This window comes from Mytilus galloprovincialis, chromosome 1, assembly GCF_965363235.1.
Source record: "Mytilus galloprovincialis chromosome 1, xbMytGall1.hap1.1, whole genome shotgun sequence".
Lineage (NCBI taxonomy): Eukaryota > Metazoa > Mollusca > Bivalvia > Mytilida > Mytilidae > Mytilus > Mytilus galloprovincialis.
In genome coordinates, this window is record NC_134838.1 from 98,799,141 (window position 1) to 98,820,946 (window position 21,806).

Below are 21,806 nucleotides of genomic sequence, written 5' to 3' on the forward strand. Positions count from 1 at the left end.
ATAATCCCCACAGGCACTTTTCTCAGAAAAAAAACCCACTCCTATATACCTTAATACTAGTATAACATTAGGGTATAAAGGGTTTTTTCTGAGACAAGTAAAATTGAGAATGGAAATGGAGAATGTGTCAAAGAGACAACAACCCGACCATAGAACAGACAACAGCAGAAGGTCACCAATAGGTATTCAATGCAGCGAGAAACTCCCACACCCGGAGGCGTCCTTCTGAGCTGGCCCCTAAAGTGCCTGCATGTGATACTCCACAAAAGAAACAGATCACATGAGACATTTAATATATATACTGCTAAACGAAATTTTTGATTTTTTAATACAATTTTTGTTTTTTTATAGACTAGAAGTTGTGAACAATACAAATGTGATTCGTTGATAGAGCAACACAAGACTTTATATGAGCTACCGGATCAAGAGACTCGTGGAATATTCGTCATCAAAGAGGATGGAGTTATAATATATGTTGGACAATCGGGTGACTGTATGCGTGAAAGAATGCTGAGTCATCTTTCAGGTTACGATGCCCAAAATGTTGGAAAATATTTAAAGACAATGACCAAAGAATATAGACAGGAACATGTATCTGTTGGATGGGCGGCTGTAGATAATCCTAAATTTGAAGAACATCACTATTTGTCTTGTCTTGCTGAAAAGCAGAAGAATTGGCCAAAGTGTAATCTTAAGCGCGGAAGACCACCTGCGAGATCTCGATTGGGATCAAAGCACCAGTCAGAAAATTAACGATGTCATCACACCATTTACTAACTTGTGACATAACGTTTTACATTTATTGACAAAATACAACAACGTGACATAGTGACAAAAACTATGGAATACGTAGGTTCCTAATGTCTGCTATTATATCTGCGTTGTGTGAATGAATGCAGATTTATGGATCTGTGATAACATTTATAAGGATAAAGACCATGGACATAGTACCTATTGCACTGTGATCTATACTGGTGATTTATAAAATCAATTACTAGTATAGTAAAACTACGGAAATGCTGTTAATCATATTTGACTGGTCTTAATTTATTTTTTACCACAACAGAATAAACTCATTTTGAAGAGATTTTGAACATGACCAAAGCGCACAGATAGTATGTGCTTACAAAACATATTAATGCTAAATATTTGCAATCTCAAACCTGGTTAAATATGAATGATAAGAATGAAATACATAAAGAACACGCTTTATAATTGTTTTTGAAATTTGTTTTCTTGCAAACAACAAGAGTTGACTGAGATATATACATATGGCCACCGCAAGAGTTCTCCAGTCTGGCAGTGATATCACATTTCGAGAGAGTCCGTTTTCGTTCGGGTGTGCGAGCTATATTAACACATATCCATATATGCATGTCAAATTGGAATGGGGACTTGAAATCCTATGTCTATTGAAGAGAGAGAGAGAGAGTAACGCATCTGATGATGGGCTGGCTATTGCACGAACACGGAAAATTTCTTTGTCCGTAAACAAAATTACCGTTTTCCACCATTTTTCAAAGTTAGTGACCGATAGTTAGCCTACGGATCAACCCGGAAGTCGTTGAAGTTTTTTTTAAAACTAACGTGCCGAGAGCTTGACACACTCTATACGCAAAGTATCGGATTTACTGTCCCCGTTCTGATCGGACGTTATATTCTACTAGTAGGCGGGTTTTATTTTACAAAATAGTTGTCTGTGATGACCAATAATCTCTACACGACCGAGCACGTTTTGTATGAACCATGCTATTGTGGATATCGTACATGTGTTTGTGTGATTTTTAGTCGGGCTTATTATTCAATTACAGTGGCAAATATTTTAAGCGCATTCAGAAAAATCACATATATCTAACAAGAAATTATGTTCACTCTAATTGCTTGTCAATAGCCGAAAAATACATCTGTGGTTTTTTTAATGAATTTCTATCCATAACATTCAGTCATCTCTATGGTGGACCCAGCTCTTTTAACTATTGATTCTGACGCTCGAAAATAATCGACGGAGGACATTTTAGCGCATTGATAGGACATTTTAGCGAAAACATTCCCGGACGTTTTAGCGCAAAAGTAGGACCCATTTGAGCGCCTGATTTTTGATCCATTTGGTGAGCTAAAATAAAAACTGTCAATGCCCATTTTAGCGAATATTATTATTTTTTAACCCATTATAATAAATGATATATATAATGAATAAGAAACTTGTATGGACTCAAGACATCCCGATATAAAACATATCATATCCTAGATAAAGTACAGTACTAGAAGTCTAAAAGATTAAATCAAATGTTAAAAGTCATTTCTAGCCTGGAATTCATATCCCAGAGAACGTACGTAATGGGCATATACCCTTGTAAAATACTCATATATAGAATTGTATTAGGAACTATTCTTTCTCTTTATATTGTATAGATTGTGGTGCACATTCATCTGTACTTCATATTTTCAAATATGTTGTTGTTTGCAATTTGATAATAGTTTTAAGAAAAACGTAAATAGCTGGGTGACAACTATAAAATTGCTAATTGTAATGGGAACGGAACGACTCTGGACCATTTTAATGATTATTTATATGGTTTTCATACGTAAGGTGGGTTTTTTTCAAACAGGTAAGTTTTCGCTAAAATGGTTTATCGAAAATACAGGTGAACGGATTAATCCGGCGCTAAAATGGGCTCTAATATCGGCGCTAAAATGTCCCCTTGTAGTTAAAATTTGTTCGCTAAAATGTCAAGTGCCCAAAATAATTATGTACTCCCGGGTATGTATTAAACTATAGTACAAACAATCCTGCAAATGTATGATGTATGTGTTTATTGTCATTCGCGTCGGCGAATGACTATATAAAGATAGACAAGACTTTACTTTGAAAATATAATCTTTAAAACGTTTAAAGTGACGAATTTCTGTTTAGACACTTGATTTTGTCTCCTGTCAGGGACGTTGAAGTGTTGGTGATAAAAACAAAAATGTTAATATGATGACAAATTGGCACAAGATAAGGAAGTGGAAACAAACTTTTGTATAAACAAGTATAATTGATAAATATAAATTATATTTTATGTGAAAAAGTATCTCATTAGTTACATTTTATTTCGAAGTTGCATGTGTTGACATTGATGTAAATATACACTTTATGTTGAGTTATGATCTATTAATAAAAGAAAAGACGGTGAAGTGTTGATGATAAAGAATACTTTATACAAAAACGGTAATATGATGACAATTTGGCATACGATATGGAAATGTAAAAAAACTTTTATATAAACAAGTTATAATTGATAAACATAAATTATATTTTATATGAAATACTGAATCATTAGTTACGTTTTATTTCGAAGTAGCATGTGTTGACAATGATGTAAATATACACTTTACGTTGTCTCATGACCTACTAATGAAAGAAAATATGGGTATTCTGTTTCTGAGCTTCTAAAAACAAATTTGTTTTAAAATGTAAAAAAAATGCGTTGAATTTACGACATATTTTTATGAATAAGAATCTTTTTATCTAATCAACCTGTTTTCGCTATGAAAAGATTGTTTTTGCCAAGATTGTTCTTTCACTTTCGTGCAATTTATTTTGATTTTGAGATGGTCCCTATAAAGCTTTAATCATACCTGGGGTTTACATTTGCACAATCACGGTTGTTTTCGCCTTTTAATATTGCATTGTGGGATCAGATGAAATTATAGATTTTTTTCGTCTAGCAAATGATTATAACCCCTTATTAAAGTTCACCTATAAAATCAAAAACGATAAAATGTCGTTCTTGGATGTTGATGTAATTAAAGGTCAAAGATTTACAACATATGGCATTCTTGACCTCGAAATACATTTTAAAGAAACAAATTCTGATCTGTTTATGCACAGAAATAGCTGTCACTCACAGCATGTATTCAGAGGATTTATTAAAGGTGAAGCAATACGGCAAATTAGAAATACAAGTGACCATAACAAATTAATAAACAATCTAACTAATTTCAAAGTGAAATTATTAGATAGGGGTTATGATAACGTGGAAACAGATGATAGTATTACTGATGCTTTATCAATTGACCGTACTGATTTATTACAACAAAACAAATCTAAAGAGAAGCAAAGTATTCCGTTAGTTTTAATAACTAAATATAATCCATATATACGTAAAATAAAGAAACGTATAATGAAACACTGGCATTTATTACAGTTTGACGAAGACTGTGTACAAATATTCAATACAGCACTAGCAAACATAAAAGTATTGGAGATATGCTTAGTAGATCAAAGTTAAAGACTTTAACATTAAATTGACAGTTGGACCCCTGATGATGATAGATCTGTCATAATAACTAGATATATTGAAGAAGAATTAAAATATAAATATATCAATATAAACATGAATAATTTTCATATTTGATTATATTCAAATAATGCATCTTAAAATGACCATCCCAAGCTTAACTACCGAAACACGAAATTGATATTTGTGTCGGGTCCTATCAGCAATATGGGATGCGTGGTTGCATGGGTGTTTTTTTTATTATAACACAACACCACAACCTTAATACATCTTCCTACCAAATATGATAAATGGCACACTGCCTTGGCCTAATTTCTTCATATATGTCATGGACAAAAAATATGGAAAATAATAATAATTTGACCTTGAAATGGAGGTCACAATGGTGCATGAGAAATCACCTTAGCCAATTACATTTTCCTACCATACATGATTCGTCAATGTCATGGGATAATAATGTTATGTCCTGGACAAAACAATTGGAAAAAATCAATAATTTGATTTAAAGGTCATAGGTCAAGGTGATATGAAGGTATCAATGGTGTTTGACACACCATCTCAATTTAATACACCTACCAAATATGATAAGTCAATGTCAAAGGATAGATTTATACCCTGGACAAAGTTGTATGAGAAGAAGAAAAACTACTAAAACAGTATGACTCCCTTCATCTGAAGGGAAGACATTATAACAATGCAAAACATTGAGAAATGACAAAAAATAATAGAACAAAAATTACAAAACAATGCAATAACCATTGAAGGTCCAACATTTACTCTCAGAAAAACAAATATAACATTGGGTGGGCTGGAAGGGTAAACATGTGAAGATGACAACTTAAAAACTTTTTTAAAAAACATTTCCTAAAACACATATTTTTAAAATAATTATCATTCGTTTATTCACAAAATGCCAATCGAATGACCTCAGCTTTTTTAAAAAGCTAATCTTGTGTATATTAACATGAATTTATATAAACTGGTCCGCCGTTCTATCTATAGCTTCGCACCGAAGTGTAGCAATAAGTGAACACAACAGGGGTCCAGTTTAGAATTTATAAAGCGATTAGCTATTTAATTATTATTAAAGAACGCCCTGTTCGTGTTTATCGCAAGATTATGGTTGTTTGAAAATAACTTAATGAAACGAATGACGTTGTTTTCCCATTAAACTACAAATTCATACAACTAGTAGTTATAAAGACTATTTATAAATATATAAATTAACTAACTTTATGGTCCGCTGCAAAATTATTGCATACATTGATTACTATAGCTAGTGTATATTCATCAGTTTTAATGTGTTTTTATGTTTATTTTGTTTATGTTTTTTTTGTTATTTTTGTTAAAACCAAGGACTGATACAGATACAGATTGATTGCCGAAAAACGATTAATTTTATTTTTAACAGTGTTTTCAAGTTCAACGTGACTACCATCTAAGATCATCTAAAACTCCATGATTAATTTTGACATGATTTTTTTTCTGAAATGAATATTGCGTCATATACTTTGCCTGTTTTAATTAGATTAAAAACAAAAGAGAATTTATAATAGCTGTGAACTGAACAAACTGTTACATTTAGCGTGTTGCTAGAGTAAATAAACATATAGCGTATTTTTAAAACTCATTTGCATGATACGAACAAATAACCATAAAAAAGTTTTCAGCAGACTTTGCCCATTATTAAGATGTGGCGTTCTGCCAGATATTAACATACAATAGAAAAATGATATAACAGTTACAGATTAAAAGTGTTAAGTTTGAATATCAAGCTTCTAAACGTACAAAAAGTTAAATCTGTTATTAAAAGAAGATAGAAATCAAATGATCCGTGACGATTTCAATTTTTGATATATTTTATTAAACTATTTAACCGACCGTCACATTTATTTTTATTTCACCTACACAGAAAAAATTCCGAAAAAATCTGTGCGAATATTTCACAATTCGTGATAAAACATATGTAAAGTAGTAGTATATTGAGTTGTCAATTTTGCCGATATGACCCTTACAGAGTTAATATGCATTCTTCAAGTCAGCCCAGGTCCTGTAGCTCTTGGAATGTTTCGGTTCATATACACATATATACATGGTTGTCTTTCAAATAGTTACCAAAAGTACCCGGCTTATAATTTTGATACGCCAGACGCGCGTCTACATAAGACTGTTTGAAGTGACGCTCAGATCAAAATAGTTAAAAAATAAAACAAGTTTAAAGCTGAAGAGCATTTAGGACCCAGAATTCCAAAAGTTGTGCCAAATACGGTTAAGGAAATATATCAAATATTCGGTTTGATCTTTCCTAGCGCAGAAAAATCACGACAAGTGCTGCAGACTGATGAAATCAATAAAGTGTTGTTTTAATATTTTACATCTCGGGATCGATCCAATGCTGTTGTATTATTAGTCTATGAGTATATCATCAGTTCAGTTGTTAATTCTTCGATACTGACATGGTCTATAACAAAACTTTCTTAGATTGTCCGATTATAAATTCAAAAATGATCTAAAAAGTAATCTTTCAACTCCCTCAGACAAAGATGGGCAATTATTTTCATGTCCTTTCAAGTAATGTAGTTTTTTAAATGTTTCGGTTCGTTTCAAATGTTCGTTTTTAAGTTTTCCTGTTTGAGGTAAATCGAGTAAAGCGATTCGAACGCATAGATTTATTAATTGTTTTCATTTTTTACATACTTCGTGGATACCGCTGCTGCTGGACTATTATTACCCTATAGTATCTTCATATATCAGTAGTAAATACTTCAGTTCGTTATTGACATGATTTGATATAACCTACCGAATTAGACTTATCACGGGGTTGGTACTTACATTCGCATCACGACGGTGCCACACGTGGAATCTGTTTACCCTACCGGAGCATCTACGAACACCATATTTATGTTTAAAAGCAATCATTTAAAGGAGCTCTTGCTTCAGATTTTTTGTTGCTCTTGAGATTTTTTTATTTGACAAATCCTGCATTGTTATTACCAATAACAGTCTTGACTTTTTTTTGTCACGATTTTCGTTCCTATTTCAAAATTTCAAACTCGGTCAATTTTCAGGGTAAGCTAATTTACACGATTGATGGGTAACGTATTTATTGAAGTACTAGCTTTAGATAAGAGTCGATTTCCAATCCACTAGGTGTTATATCATTATATGACAAAGCTTATCAATATATCTTATAAAAGTAACACGACGGTTGTCACATATTGAGAAGGAACTTTTAACCTTCCGGAGCACCTGAGATTACCTATGATTTTGGGAGGGGGTCGTGTTGCTCATTATTTTGTTGTTGTGTTTTGTGTACTGTCTTTTTGGTCTATTTCGATATGAGCGTCCTTGATGAGTTTTATGTAGACAAAACGCACGTCTGGCGTATTAAATTATAAGCCTGGTATTTTTAATAACTATATTTGATGGTTTGCCATGGCGTTGACAGTTTATTTTTGAATTAGGAGTTCGAATTTTCCTTTGTTATCTTTCGGCTCTTTTTTTATAACCATCGTTTCTTAAATTGTCACTTATAAATTTATACATTATTTAGAAACGAAGGGTTTAACCTACTCGTGCATGCATAGTTCTAGTTAGATGATTCGGCTAGTATTTCCATGTTAATTATGGTGATATAGCTCTTTCAGTTCCTATAATCCTTTCCCGACAAATATTCGGATTTGGGCGTTTCTGATGAAGGTTAATACAGAAAAGCTCTTCAGACGTCTGACATATATAGTGTTGTTTTAAAATTTTCCATGTTAATGTTTTATTTCATTTATGTGTTTTTTCTGTCTCTTTATCCCATCAATTGATTTATATATATGAATTGACATGATTCATTTGTCATCGTGCTATAACCGAGGAAGGATATGTGTTATCCGAAATATCTAACATATTGTTCGTTTTATTGTGTTTTTGGTGATGTTATACCCTTTTAGACTTGTTATATATTATATTTTGTAGTGTACTGAATCATAATTATATGATCCATGGCCCTGTAAGATTTATCGTTGACTATCTATTCAGTCATTTAATATAAGAGAAAGCTCTTTTTTTGAGAGCCCAGGTGGTCGTGTGGTCTAGCGGGACGGCTGCAGTGCAGGCGATTTGGTGTCACGATATCACAGTAGCATGGGTTCGAATCATGGCGAGGGAAGAACCAAAAATTTGCGAAAGCAAATTAACAGATCTAACATTGTTGGGTTGATGTTTAGACGAGTTGTATATACAATATGTACACAGCCATGTATCACCATCATTGATGGCGATCCGATGGATACATCTGTTTTTAGAGTTGTTACTGACTCAGACGTACTTATAAATATAATTATTTTCTGTGACTGTATATTACATTAATTTGTAGGATCCTTTACTATAGATAATTTAGCTGATCTGTAACAATAACATCTTCATGCCTTATATATCATGTACTGTAGTACGCCGCTAGATTAAAACTGACGAGGAAAGGTAACACACGGCCAGCGAAAGCACTTTTTTTGAGAGCCCAGTAGGTCGTGTGGTCTAGCGGGACGGCTGCAGTGCAGGCGATTTGGTGTCACGATATCACAGAAGCGTGGGTTCGAAGCCCGGCGAGGGAAGAACCAAAAATTTGCGAAAGCAAATTTACAGATCTAACATTGTTGGGTTGATGTTTAGACGAGTTGTATATATGTTCCAGACCATATGAGTATTTGGACCGTACGCGTACGGTCCGGACCGTATACGTATATTCGTACGGTCCGACCATACGCGTACGGTCGGACCGTATGAGTATACGCGTACGGTCCAGCTGACCAGACATATTTTGAGATCATATGGGTTAAAAACAAATATTTATCAAAATCTTTATTTTTAGTTATACAAATTGTTATTATTACAAATAGATGGATGAAGTGAATAAGCGAACAATTGACATTAAATATTCCATTTCCTACAAACTTGACTTCATATAACAGACTTATAGAATCAGTATTTTCTTTTGATATTTGCTATGCTCGATTTCGATTTTTGTTAACTTCTTTTATATTTCTTGACTAAAATTATGTTCTCCTAGTTAATCGTATCAAGTATTGTGTAGCTCCTTTTGGGAAGGGGTTATTACTGATGAATTTTGATCAATGACCTTTGTTCAGCATTTACAGCGTTTGTCACCGTAAAAACGTCCGTCTGGGTTCAGACATGCCAGCCTAGTAAAATCCTCTAACAATTTAGTTGCTTGAGAGGTATCATATATTGATCGAGAAAGAGCTTGGATAAAAAAAAATTCAACTGCTTTCCAATTTCGAACGAAGAAGACGTTCTTCACAGATAACATCCCATAATCTTCTGTAAGTTGTCCCTAAGATGTTGAATATATTGGTAAACTAAAAAATAATCCATAAAAATGCCCCAACTGGCACCGGAGTGGTGTACTAAAAAAAAACCTATCTCCCAGTGAGCGGACCACAATATCGATGAACTCAATCTCATGAAAGTTCTGGATAACTGGAATGATACTCAGTAAGAACTTAATGTCCGTCACCAAGATAAAATTTGTGGAAGGAAATAGCTGCTTTTATTCGATGAAGTCATCAGTAAATTTTGACATATACAACTATATAACATTTTGTAGTGTTGGGATGTATAAATACTCTTACACGTTATACATTGACTTTTGTTTTGTTTTCAGTGCTGTAGTATGGACCCGATAAAACCTTTTTTGACATAATTTAAAACAAGCATTATTTGATACATTTATGGATACTTTTGTCAATTAAGGCAACAGCTCATTACCGCTGTTAAAAAACATAGTTAAAACCAATTAACAAGATAAAATAAATTAATAAAAAGCTATTTAAGGTGCGGTAAATGTTGAATGGAAAATTAACAATGAAAGACAATACGTCATTGAAAACAGTATTTGCATTTTGTTAAGCGAAATATTTAACAGGTCATTATCATAAACAAGGTTGGTCAGTGCAATATTATCGACACAATTAAATAGACAATAAAATTTAACACTGTTAGCTCTTTCCCTGTTTTTCTTCTCATATAAAAAAATAAAATAAATAACAAACAGACCGATCTCCTAGAAAAATTCAAAACGAGAAGTCCATTATCAAATGGCTAAAAGTTATCAAAGGTACCAAGCTTATACTGTAATGAATGAAGAACCTTTGTCATATTCCTGACTTTGAAAATAATAGATTAAACCTGGTTTTACAGCTAGCTACACCTCTCAATTATATGACAGTCGTATATAATTTAATTATATTGACAGCAATGTGTTAGCAAAATATTGCACATATATTGGGTAAAAATGTCAAAAATGTGGATACAGCAGTCAGCATTGTGTTATAACCTTAATTACTTTAATAGAATTGATAATGGAAACGGAGAATGTGTCAAAGATACAACAACCTGACCAGAATATAGCCCAAGACCATAAATGAATCGTCAAAACAGCGAATAAATCCCGCACCCAAAGGCAAACTTCAGCTGGCCTCTAAACAAAAGTTCAGTTGAAATGGACGTTACACTAAACTCCAAAACGTATAAATGAACAAAAATGAAAAAAAATAGACACAAGACTAACAAAGGCCAGATGATTCCGACTTGGTACAGGTGCAAAAATGCAGTGAGGTTAAACATATTTCTTGAGACCGCAAGTCACACTTATCTGATGTTTTATTTCTTAGTAAAACCTCCTCATCATGCCAATGCATGGTTATATAAATATTTCTCCTATCAAAGCAATTTCTTATCTATATCCAATCTTACCCTTTTATCATCATTAAATGATGAATTTATTCCCATTCAGTTGACGTTTACAAAACAATCCAGTTAGTTGGATAATATGGTGCTTTAAACTGAAGATTCAACTACATTTTCCTTTTGGTTCGATAAGCCTTATCGGCAAGGGATACATAGAGTATTGAAAACGAAAGGGAAGGTGAAATGAGGTTAAAAGAGACAGTTTAAAAGTGATTCAAAAAAACATTTGCTACAGAAGAATCACGAGTTCTGAAAAACCAGAAGCTTTTTTTCAAGTGCTTATATTCGTATTTAGTGAAAAATGATATTTCAAAAACTAAAAATATTTAATAGAAATATAATTTAGCTGATAGATCTGGGGATTTTATAAATGACAAATAATTAATCCGATGTGATTTATTTTTTCGCCATTAATCATAATAAATAGTACTTAAAACTTTTGTAAAACACTGCCAAGCGAGCTGTCTCGATTGGAAACCTTTGTTGATACAGTCAAACCTGTATAAAGGCCACCCTTAGCACCAGAGAAACATAACATTATAAAAGAGATGACTTTTGATTTGAGGTTCAAAATACAGAAACAATACTACAGCAGGAAAAAAACAAAAGGTGACCTGCCAAGACAGGTTTTCTCTTAAAAGAGGTGACCTTTATTACATGTTTCACTGAATTTTAATATGATATTTATTCAGAGCACACTCGGTCTTCCTATTTGCTAACAAAATGAGAAATCCCCATAATGTATTGAAAAAAGCTAGATAAAAAAGGACGAAGTCGAAGACGAATTCTTTTTTCAAATTAGAAAAAAATATATAAAAAAACAAATTATCAAAAATTCATAAAGGTAAAAATTTGGTTGAGTGAGTTTCAAAAAGGCAGCAGTAGTATACCGCTGTTCAAAAGTCAGAAATGGATTGAAAGAAGACAAATCCGAGTTACAAATTAAACTTAAACCGATTGTAACACCTCAACTATAAGAGGAAAACAAAGGAACAACAGGAACACTGAAATGCAAAAAAAAAAAAAAAAATAAAAAAAAAAAAAAAAAACCGCCAAAAAGACATAGAAAGAACAACTGCCATAATCCTGACTTGGTACAGGACATTTTAAGAATTTCCCACGGTGATTACCAACATGTACATTATTGTCACTGCATATAGTGAATATTTAAGCCTTTAAATAAACCCTCAAAAAGCTCAAATTAAACCCTCGATTTTACATAAAGGAAGACACTAATAACTATTCTACGTTCGATGAAAAAAATTTCGACACTTATATCTCGTAAAATTCATTACGGATATATAAGTAAGGTTTAATTGTCAAATGTATTAAGCAAATTCATGGATTTTTGTGTTTTTATTTCCGAAAACACTATTTAGAAATTTCAAATACCTCAATCAAAGGAACAGGACCTGACGCAAAGGGTGAGATACACGAAAGCGAGAACGACAAAAAGGAGTATAGAACATACCAGAGGTGAACGTTGTCATCCTAATTTCCTACAAACTTGACTTACAAACTTACAAAAAGGCAACAGTAGTATACCGGTGTTCAAAAGTCAGAAATCGGTTGAAAGAAGACAAATCCGAGTTACAAATTAAACTTTAATCGATTGTAACACCTCAACTATAAGAGTAAAACAAAGGAACAACAGGAACACTGAAATGCAAAAAAATAAAAAACGCCAAAAAGACATAGAAAGAACCACTGCCATAATCCTGACTTGGTACGATGGAGTTCACCGTTTGGTGTTCATACCATATCTTCATTTGTTGACTTAATGAGATTGTTTAATTGAATTACAATTGAAAGCTGGATTTATTCTCTTTCTAATCAATAAAAATGGTATTAAATGAATACAAAAATACTGAATATACGATCCGTTGATATTCAGATTATTCCCGATTCGGGACATTATTTATTTTGATTAAACACTTTATACACTTTAAAGTTTAATGTAGTCAACAAATCAGAAATCATAATAAAACTGACCCAATAAAATCTATCACAGTTGATAATTCATTATTACAATTTGATTGATAATTTACAGACTTGGTTTGCAAAACAGAAATAACGATATTTTTAAACCAGTGCCTATGGACTTTCTTTTGGACAAGCATAAAACAACACTGTTGGACTTTTTGAAATCAAGTTTTCTGCTTTGTCGTTATTTTCTTTAATATTATGCACTTTTGTCGCGGTTAGCACATGTGGCCTAGAGCACTGATCATGCTCGACACTAAATAAATGCCTCTTGCTTTATCTGCTCTGTTTTCTAATTCATTGTATCATGAAGATTTGGAATTCCTTGGGATTGGATGTGTGGAAATTAAAGGCTCTGTAATGTAACCAGTATCTTGTTGCTGCACACACAAATTAACTGATCCTGTAACACTATCATTATCAAAGCGTGAAGGTGAAATTTGAAAATTTTCTAAAATATCCCTCTCTCTTTGATTTGATAATTTTTCATCTTTTCTGTCTTCCATAGATAAGTCAATCGTATTGTGAGGCGAATACATACACTCCTCTGTACATTCACTTGTTTCTTGTGTGTGATCAGTGTTTGAATCAGCAGAAAACGATTCCAGTGATGTATGTTGAGGATCCGAATAATTACTTGTGACATGTATTATCAACTTTCCATTCGGATTTAACGTTTCCAAATCTCCGGCAGAATAACAATCCACATTTAAACAGCTACTTGGTTCTGATCGGTGCCTATTTAAACAATTATTTTCTAATAAAATGTCCTCAACAACGTATGAGTCTATATCTGAAGTGGAAAATGCACATTGATTCGTAGGTAATGACGACAAGTTATCACATACATCAGTTTGCAGAGAAGACGTTGTTACATTTGAACAATTGTGTGCATCTTTTAAAGAGGGATATTCTAAAATTGTCTCCGATACGTCTGAATTCCCTTTTGTTAGTAAAATACGATGAGATGCTGGAGGATAGCCTGGTTGAATTTGTTGTGCATCCACGTATGATTCTATTGACTTATCTGAAGTTGCTTGGGAACGCAAGGTTTCACCAGAAGCACCAAATGAGGTAGAAGCTGACATATTAGTTTCGGGTGTGTCTTTCTGAGTAACCTGTACATACAATGACTTTGATATGGTGGTCGGGTACGTAGTGGATGAATCACTCACTAGTGATCCTTGTACCTGATTACAAGATATTAATCCATTAAAGACAACATCAGAAATGAGTGGCACACCAGAGAAACCATTATCGCCATGACGCACTCGTCCCTGTATAAAAAAATGAAATAAATGGAAGAAAATTTAAATATTATAAATTGATATTTTGAAATTCTCTGTTTTATCATTCTTAATGCTATTATCTTATTGTTACTTTATTCTGTAATCTGTTTATCTAAGAGAGGTATAGTTTTTACAATAATCTAGTACAGAATATGGTTCCCAAATGTGTTGACGATACATGTTAAAGTTACAAGGTTCGATGCTTATAAAACGTAAACACTAATCATAATTTTTATGGTTGTATTATAAATGCTAATGGTTTTAACCACTGTCAAAACTGAAATCCGGTAATAAAAGAATATATGTATATTCAGATTATAATTTTTATGGTCTATTTCATTGTCATAATTAAATAAAGAATGAACAATATTTTAAAATATATCTCATTACGGAAGCGAATATATATTTAATGCAACGTAGATGGCTTACATTCAACATTACACGGTTGTTGCTTGACACCAGACTTGGGGTCAATTACATTGGAATGTAATTAATTAAATTACACATTACATTGCAAAAATGGTCAATTACATTAATTACACATTACACAGTTTTTGAAATGTAATTAACTAAATTACAATTACTTTACTAGAGTAATTAATTAAATTACACATTACATTTCATCATGATATTTGGTAACAATATTTTACATGTTTATATAATGCATGTGTAAAATATTCATAGTAAGCATAGTTTTTAAGCGTTGCATTAGATAATCATTTAATATAGTTATTTTAATGTTTTGTCAATAAGTCTGAATCTTTTGGTCTGAAAACAGCAATTGTAAATAGTCTTTCCACAGGAGCTTATGTTGTGCAAGATATTGCTTGATCAGGACATGGAATTTTTATGATCAGAAGATTATTATATTGATAGCAGAGGGAATTTGTTCCTATTAACTTGCCAATACATCAAGGGGTATTTTGACATCGCAGAAATGAACTCATTTGAATTAAACATAATACATGCAATATGAATAAAGAAATTATAAATGAATTTAAAATATTTTTTTATTTTACTTTAAAAATATTAAAAAGTGTGCTGGTCACAATATTGAAAATAATTTTTAGTGTAAATAATGTATATAATGTTAAAAGATTAGCAATATTTTGCTAATTAGATAAAATATCTGTAATAGTGGCATTGCTCCTGGACATTTTAATCTGATAAATTGCTATTTGTTTTTACAGCTGTTAATTTTTATTTCTATACTCCTTTTGTGTATACTAATTTGACAAAATGATTGTTGCAATGATTTAAAAATTCTAAATGAACTGTCTCAGAAAGATGTTTCACAGTGACACATTTTATTGTTTTTGTTTAACAAGGTGTTTATAACTTATCAATTTAGTTAAAGATCTTTCTTAAAAACATTTTTTTAAATGATAAGACTATTAAAAAAAATCTGTAGGTCAAATAAATATAAAAACTTCAGAATAAGTTACAGACTTCATATATCAATAAGCATTGATATTAATATTTGGAAAATATATATAATTTTACAATTTATATTATTAAACACAAATCCTTAACTGTAACACCATAAAAGTGTATGTAATTGAAATGTAATTCAAAAGTAATTGAGCATTACATGTTTTTTTCAATGTAATTAATTAAATTACCATTTCATGTAATTAAAAAAAATGCTAAATTACACATTACATTCAATTACATGGAAAATTGTAATGCATTACACTTAATTACCATTACATTTTTAATTACCCCATCCCTGCTTGACACGACAGTGGTAGTTTCTATATCTGTTAGACCTTTACTCCATCGTCTATATTTTATGCACAGAATTCTACAAAAAAAAAAACGCAAGCAATTGTATGAATGCAGCAACTGGATTTTTTTATGGTTTTGTAGACAGGATAATGAGTACAGACAAACACTTTTGTGTATGATGTATAGTCAAATTGTAGTATTCATAAGTTATCACAACAGAAACTAGAGGTGTGTTTTGCCCTGATCTGCAAAAAAAATGTAACCAGTCATTGAAAAAGAAAAGACACAAAGACAAAACAAAAACAAATTGGAGTTAAAAAAATTGGGCCACATATGAAAACTAATTGACTTACTTTCAAATACATAATTAGTTAAACTAGAAATGAGTTTTAACACTCACGATACCATTTTATTTAAATTACAACCAACGCATAAAGTATATTGAATGACTTTTCTATTTAAAAAAGTTTGAAACAGAAGCCTAGGTAGTTTTAATAGGGAGTCGGAAGAAAAGAGATAGTGAATATTTTAATGCTTAACAATACTCTTTCATGAACTATAATTAAAATAAAATGACAATTACCGTGCTTAAAAAAATACTGTATAGATTGATATAAATCTTCGATCGATTTATATGCCTTTAGACGTATTGAAATTATAAGTCTACCATATGCTTTTAGTGGAAAATTTAGTGACAATATTATCACTTTTCAAGTCTTGCAAACACTGAGAAGTGCAAATTCAAGAAAAGAAACGGTACTAATTTTGCACGTCTGTTTGTTTAGTGAGTATTTCTTCAAGAATTCGCTTTAATGAACAAATGCATCGTTTTTGAAATATACCATTTAATTCGTCTCGGACCTATTGCTAGGGCCGAAACGATCTTCCGTTGATATGTGCGACTTTGTTGCTTATAGGGGGCCTAATTGTAATTTTGACATGAAAAACAGCGATAAAAGAGGGACGAAAAACACCAGAGGGACAGTCAAACTCATAAATCGAAAATAAACTGACAACGCCATGGCTAAAAATGAAAAGGGCAAACAGACAAACAATAGTACACATGACACAACATAGAAAACTAAAGAATAAACAACACGAACCCGACCAAAAACTAGGGGTGATCTCAGGTGCTCCGGAAGGGTAAACAGATCCGGCCCCACATGTGACACCCGTCGTGGTTGCTTATGAGATAACAAATCCGGTAAATAGTGTAATTTGATAGGTCACATTTCTGAAAGGGAAGGAGATTGTAGTTACGACGTAAGGAACATATCCGATATCATTTGTGAAACGGTTATTCCATAACGGTCAACCAACTCGTGATGACTTCTGTAAAATTAACGAAGAGATGATTTCAACTTCACCATTTGGAACTAGTGATTTAATAGCTTCCTTGTGAGCAACAACCCTCTATCAAGAAAATCATGATAGGAAATGCAAGCACGGGAATATCGTATCAATTTGGAGATATATACACCGTATGCAGGTGCTGCTGGAATGTTGCTACTTAGAAATGGAAAGTTCACAATTGGAAAGCTGAAATCAACTCTTTTGTCTAAAGTTTTGTTTTCAATCGACCCTCATTGTCAATTTCTAGATGTAAGTCCAGATATGAGGCCGACTTAACTGTATATCTTTTATCTCTAGTTCAATGGGATAGATGCGTTCGACATAGTCACTAAATTTTGAATTATTTAGTGAAAGAACATCATCTATATAGCGGAAAGTAGAGTATGCTATAATTTCAGAAAAAAGGAGACGGTTTGGATCCATTAAAACGTTTAATCCCGCTGCAAATGTTTTTACCTGTCCTAAGTCAGGAATCTAATGTACAGTAGTTGTCGTTTGTTTATGTAATTTATACGTGTTTTTCGTTTCTCGTTTTTTTTCATTTTATATAGATTAGACCGTTGGTTTTCCCGTTTGAATAGTTTTACGCTAGTAATTTTGATGACCTTTATAGCTTGTTGTTCGATGTGAGCCAAGGCTCCTGTTGAAGGCCGTACATTGACCTATAATGGTTTACTTTTTTTTAAATGGTTATTTGGAAGTAGAGTTGTCTCATTGGCACTCACACCACATCTTCCTATATCTATTAAAGGATAGTGCTAACTTCTTGACTTTCTTCCTAAGAAGTTCCTGTATGAAGTCAGCCTCATAATAACAAAGAAACAAGTCGACAAGAAGAGGGGCACAATTCGTTCCCATTGCATGCTGATAGTTTGCAAAACACGTCTTTCGAACGTAACAAATATGTTGTCAATCAAGAAATCAAGCATCTTGATAATGTCAGTTTCAGATAATTTTTTGTTTGAATCAGAGTGATCCTTTACATAGTAGGAATTATTCCTTCCTAAGACAAGATACTTGTATCTTCGTTGGCCATTCTTTTTAATGAAACAAAGCAATACCAACTCTTTCAATTTGTCTTTAAGAGTTACAACTTGGTTTTTAACAACTACGTTTAGATGTTATCGCAAAGAACTAATACATCCTACAACCGAGTATTACATCAAATCCTTGGCTGTTATGTATTTAACGCTTATAGATGTACTTATTTTATCCTACTATACTTCGTACTTGATTTTACCTTTTTGACACTTTTTTATTCGAGCGTCACCAATGAGTCTTTTAGAGACGCAATGCGCGTCTGGTGTTCAACATTGAAGTCTTGGTATCCATGATACGTTTATTTACAATCACTTGACCGATGCTACTGATTTTGTAGGTTTACCATCCGAGGTTACCACCTTTCAATTTATTACTACCTTTTTTGCTGATACGGACATTTCATTGATATAATCAGACTTATAAATAGACTGTTTACAAAACTTTGAATTTCGAAAAACGTTAAAATTGTAACGAACTGATACTTACATTACAACAATAGGACAGCATAACACAGCAATTGACACACTTACAATGTAGAACGCAGTTAAGTTCCTTTTCGTTATATATGCTGTTTCTGAAGAAAGTGAAGAAATTGGATAGGCACAAATGGTATGTATTAAAAGATATTTCTTTCCTTCAATTTTTGCTTATTTAATTGGCATAATCAATATAATAATACAATATTGGATCGCTTAACTTCAGAAACACTCTCGCTCCAAAAAGAGAGGAAAAAGATACCAAAGGGACATTCAAACACATAAGTCGAACATAAACTGAAAACACCTTGACTAAAGAAAGAAATCAGAAAACAGACAAACAACAGTATACAATACACGACATAAAAAAAAAACTAAAAGCTGAGCAACACGAACCCCACCAAAAACTGGTATAGACACTCATTCGTAACATAAAATATGAAATTCCAGAAAAGGTATTCACCCACCACTACCGACAAAAGTAAATATATAAAATAAATATCGAAATATAATTAAATGGTACTTTGACAGGTCTTTATTCGAAAAATCGAGAGTATGATAACTTGTCGTATTTCCATTAAACGTATAACGTATTGATGAATTTAAAAAAAATCATCCGCATCAATAGCACACGTTCATTAAAAATATCTGCAGATGTTAATTGCTTATCTAAAAAGGTCAGGTACTAAACAGACAAAACAACCAAGAGCGAAAACAATCAAAATGGAAAGAATCCCAAATATTTAAGACCTGATAAATTGACCACATTTGCTGTATCATTCATCAAACTTTCCAAAGTCACATCAAAAACCATGTGTCAAGGCCAATATGTGTAAAAGCATGTTGTAACTGATACAAGTGTGAACGTTGGATTTATAACAACTCATATGACATACCAGGTTTGAAATTTGGAACTCGAGACGCGCATTTTGTACTAGTGACACTGAAATATAAACAGCTGGAAAGCAAAATCAAATACAAAGTTGAAGAGCATGATATACAGAAACATTCAACATTTGATATAAAAAAGTTATTAAAAATAAACATATCTATGGTGATTTATGTCAACACAAAAGTGCTGCCGTTTGAGCTCTGATATCTATTACTTGAGTTTTCAATTGTTCATCAGTATAATTTGAGTTTTTGATTTTGCCATTTGATTAGGGACTTTCCTTTTTAAGTTTCCTCGGAGTTCAGTATTTTTGTGATTTTACTTTTTTTAAAAGGAAAAATTCGTATAAATGATCCATACCCTCTTTACTATGATATATATGAAGCAGGAATTCGTTCAATTGTAGAATTATCATTACATTGATAGACTTTGTTCGTAATAGCCCGAAATTTCTTTAGATGGCACCTAATGTTTATAAATACACATACATGTTGTTATCGATAAGCAGTTAGCAAAGATCTTCACTCAGAATGCTTTTATGTGAGGTCCTGAACTTGAAGCTTTTGCTTCTTTTTGAAGGCTTTGGAAAGGCTTATAGACCTTATTAACAGTAAGAGGCGCTAATCCCTTGCTGTGGATTTATTCCAGTAAGAGTATGTACATGTTGTCTTAAATTAATACACCATACAACTTTTCGAAACAATGTAAAGTTATCAAGCAGATATTAAATATAAGTACTATTTTAACATAAGATTAAATAAATTGAAAATAGAAATGGAGAATGTGTCAAACAGGCATCAACAGAAATAGGCAAAAGCCACCAAGGGGTCTTAATAATACAACGAAAAATTCCACTCCCAGAAGTGGACTTCAGCTGGCCCCTTTACAAAAACGTGTACCATTTCAGTGAAAATGGACGTCAAACTAAACTCCGACACATGCAAATGAACAAAAAAAAAAACAAAAAAAAACCCACAAGACTAAAAAAGGCCAGAGACTCCTGAATTAAAGTTTGTCGACATTATTTCTGTCAAAAAAGATTCAGGAAACGGGAAAAGAAATATATATGAATAACGGTTGGTATGGAATGGATAACTAATGGTTTCATATATATTTTTTTCTGAAATCACAAAACAAGTCTGACTTTTTGAAAAAAAAGCCATCAAATTACATCTATAACAATAAACAGACTGAATCTTTTATATCAGCAAATACTGACCTTCATTTATATAACATCTCTTATGTGGAACACCCTTTCCGTGAACTGTATAAGGCGTGATGATTATACAAATGTTCATCAGTGATAGTCTCAATGATGTTTTGGTACCGTCTAATAACGTGGTTGTAAAATCTGAAGAAGAAAATAATCATTCCTTGTATGTTCTGCCTTTTCAAACAGAACTTTGGAAGTTATTTTATTTGTATTCTACAAATTTGTTTTCGAATAATATATTTTTAAACAGTCCCGCTTCTAAAAAACAAGACTGAAAAACACCTACACACAAAAAAAACCCATTCTTTCAACTCTACTTTTTTTTAGCTTTCCCCTACTTCATTCAAAAAATGATATTTGACATACTTGCACAAGATCCGTCTTCACATGCTGTTACTTCATAGGATTTTACTAAATTCTTGACTTCTGGTAAATTACACTTTTCAAAGTACCAATAAACTTCAAGCTGTTTCAGAGTCAAAATGGGACGAAATACAACATCTAAATTCAAATTCCAACCTGTAAAATAAGATAAAAGCTATATGACAAAGGGAATGTTGGATGCTAATACGCATGTATACGTACTCATTATACTTTCCAAGCTTACCAATAATAATAATATAACAATTTTCCTTTCTTTTTTATATGAATGTCTCATGTCTGCAAACAAGGAGACGCCTACTATGCCGGCGCACCTGTTTTTGTATTTTTGGAGTTCATGTATTTCTCTCAGTTAATATTTGCAACCTTGATGTATTTTCTTAATCGATATATAATATTTGAACGTCAGTA

The 21,806-nt window shown here is 32.2% G+C and overlaps 1 protein-coding gene across 5 annotated transcripts in view; it reads right to left on the bottom strand.

Annotated features, from left to right (window-relative positions):
• Positions 1 to 12,922: 12,922 nt before the first annotated feature.
• Positions 12,923 to 21,806, bottom strand: part of LOC143046814 (uncharacterized) — a 29,013-nt gene continuing 20,129 nt past the window's right edge. For 2 of the 5 annotated variants that reach the window (XM_076219878.1, XM_076219904.1), the window contains 5 exons: positions 21,381 to 21,533; positions 21,021 to 21,152; positions 18,920 to 19,007; positions 16,016 to 16,115; positions 12,923 to 14,299 (listed from right to left, as the gene is read on the bottom strand). In XM_076219878.1, the coding sequence (XP_076075993.1) occupies positions 13,328 to 14,299; positions 16,016 to 16,115; positions 18,920 to 19,007; positions 21,021 to 21,152; positions 21,381 to 21,533 (1,445 nt within the window). In that variant the 3' untranslated portion in view covers positions 12,923 to 13,327. Of the gene's footprint in view, positions 14,300 to 14,740; positions 14,761 to 16,015; positions 16,116 to 18,919; positions 19,008 to 21,020; positions 21,153 to 21,380; positions 21,534 to 21,806 lie in introns of all 5 variants that reach the window. The other 3 variants (XM_076219884.1, XM_076219898.1, XM_076219892.1) reach the window with 3 other exon arrangements.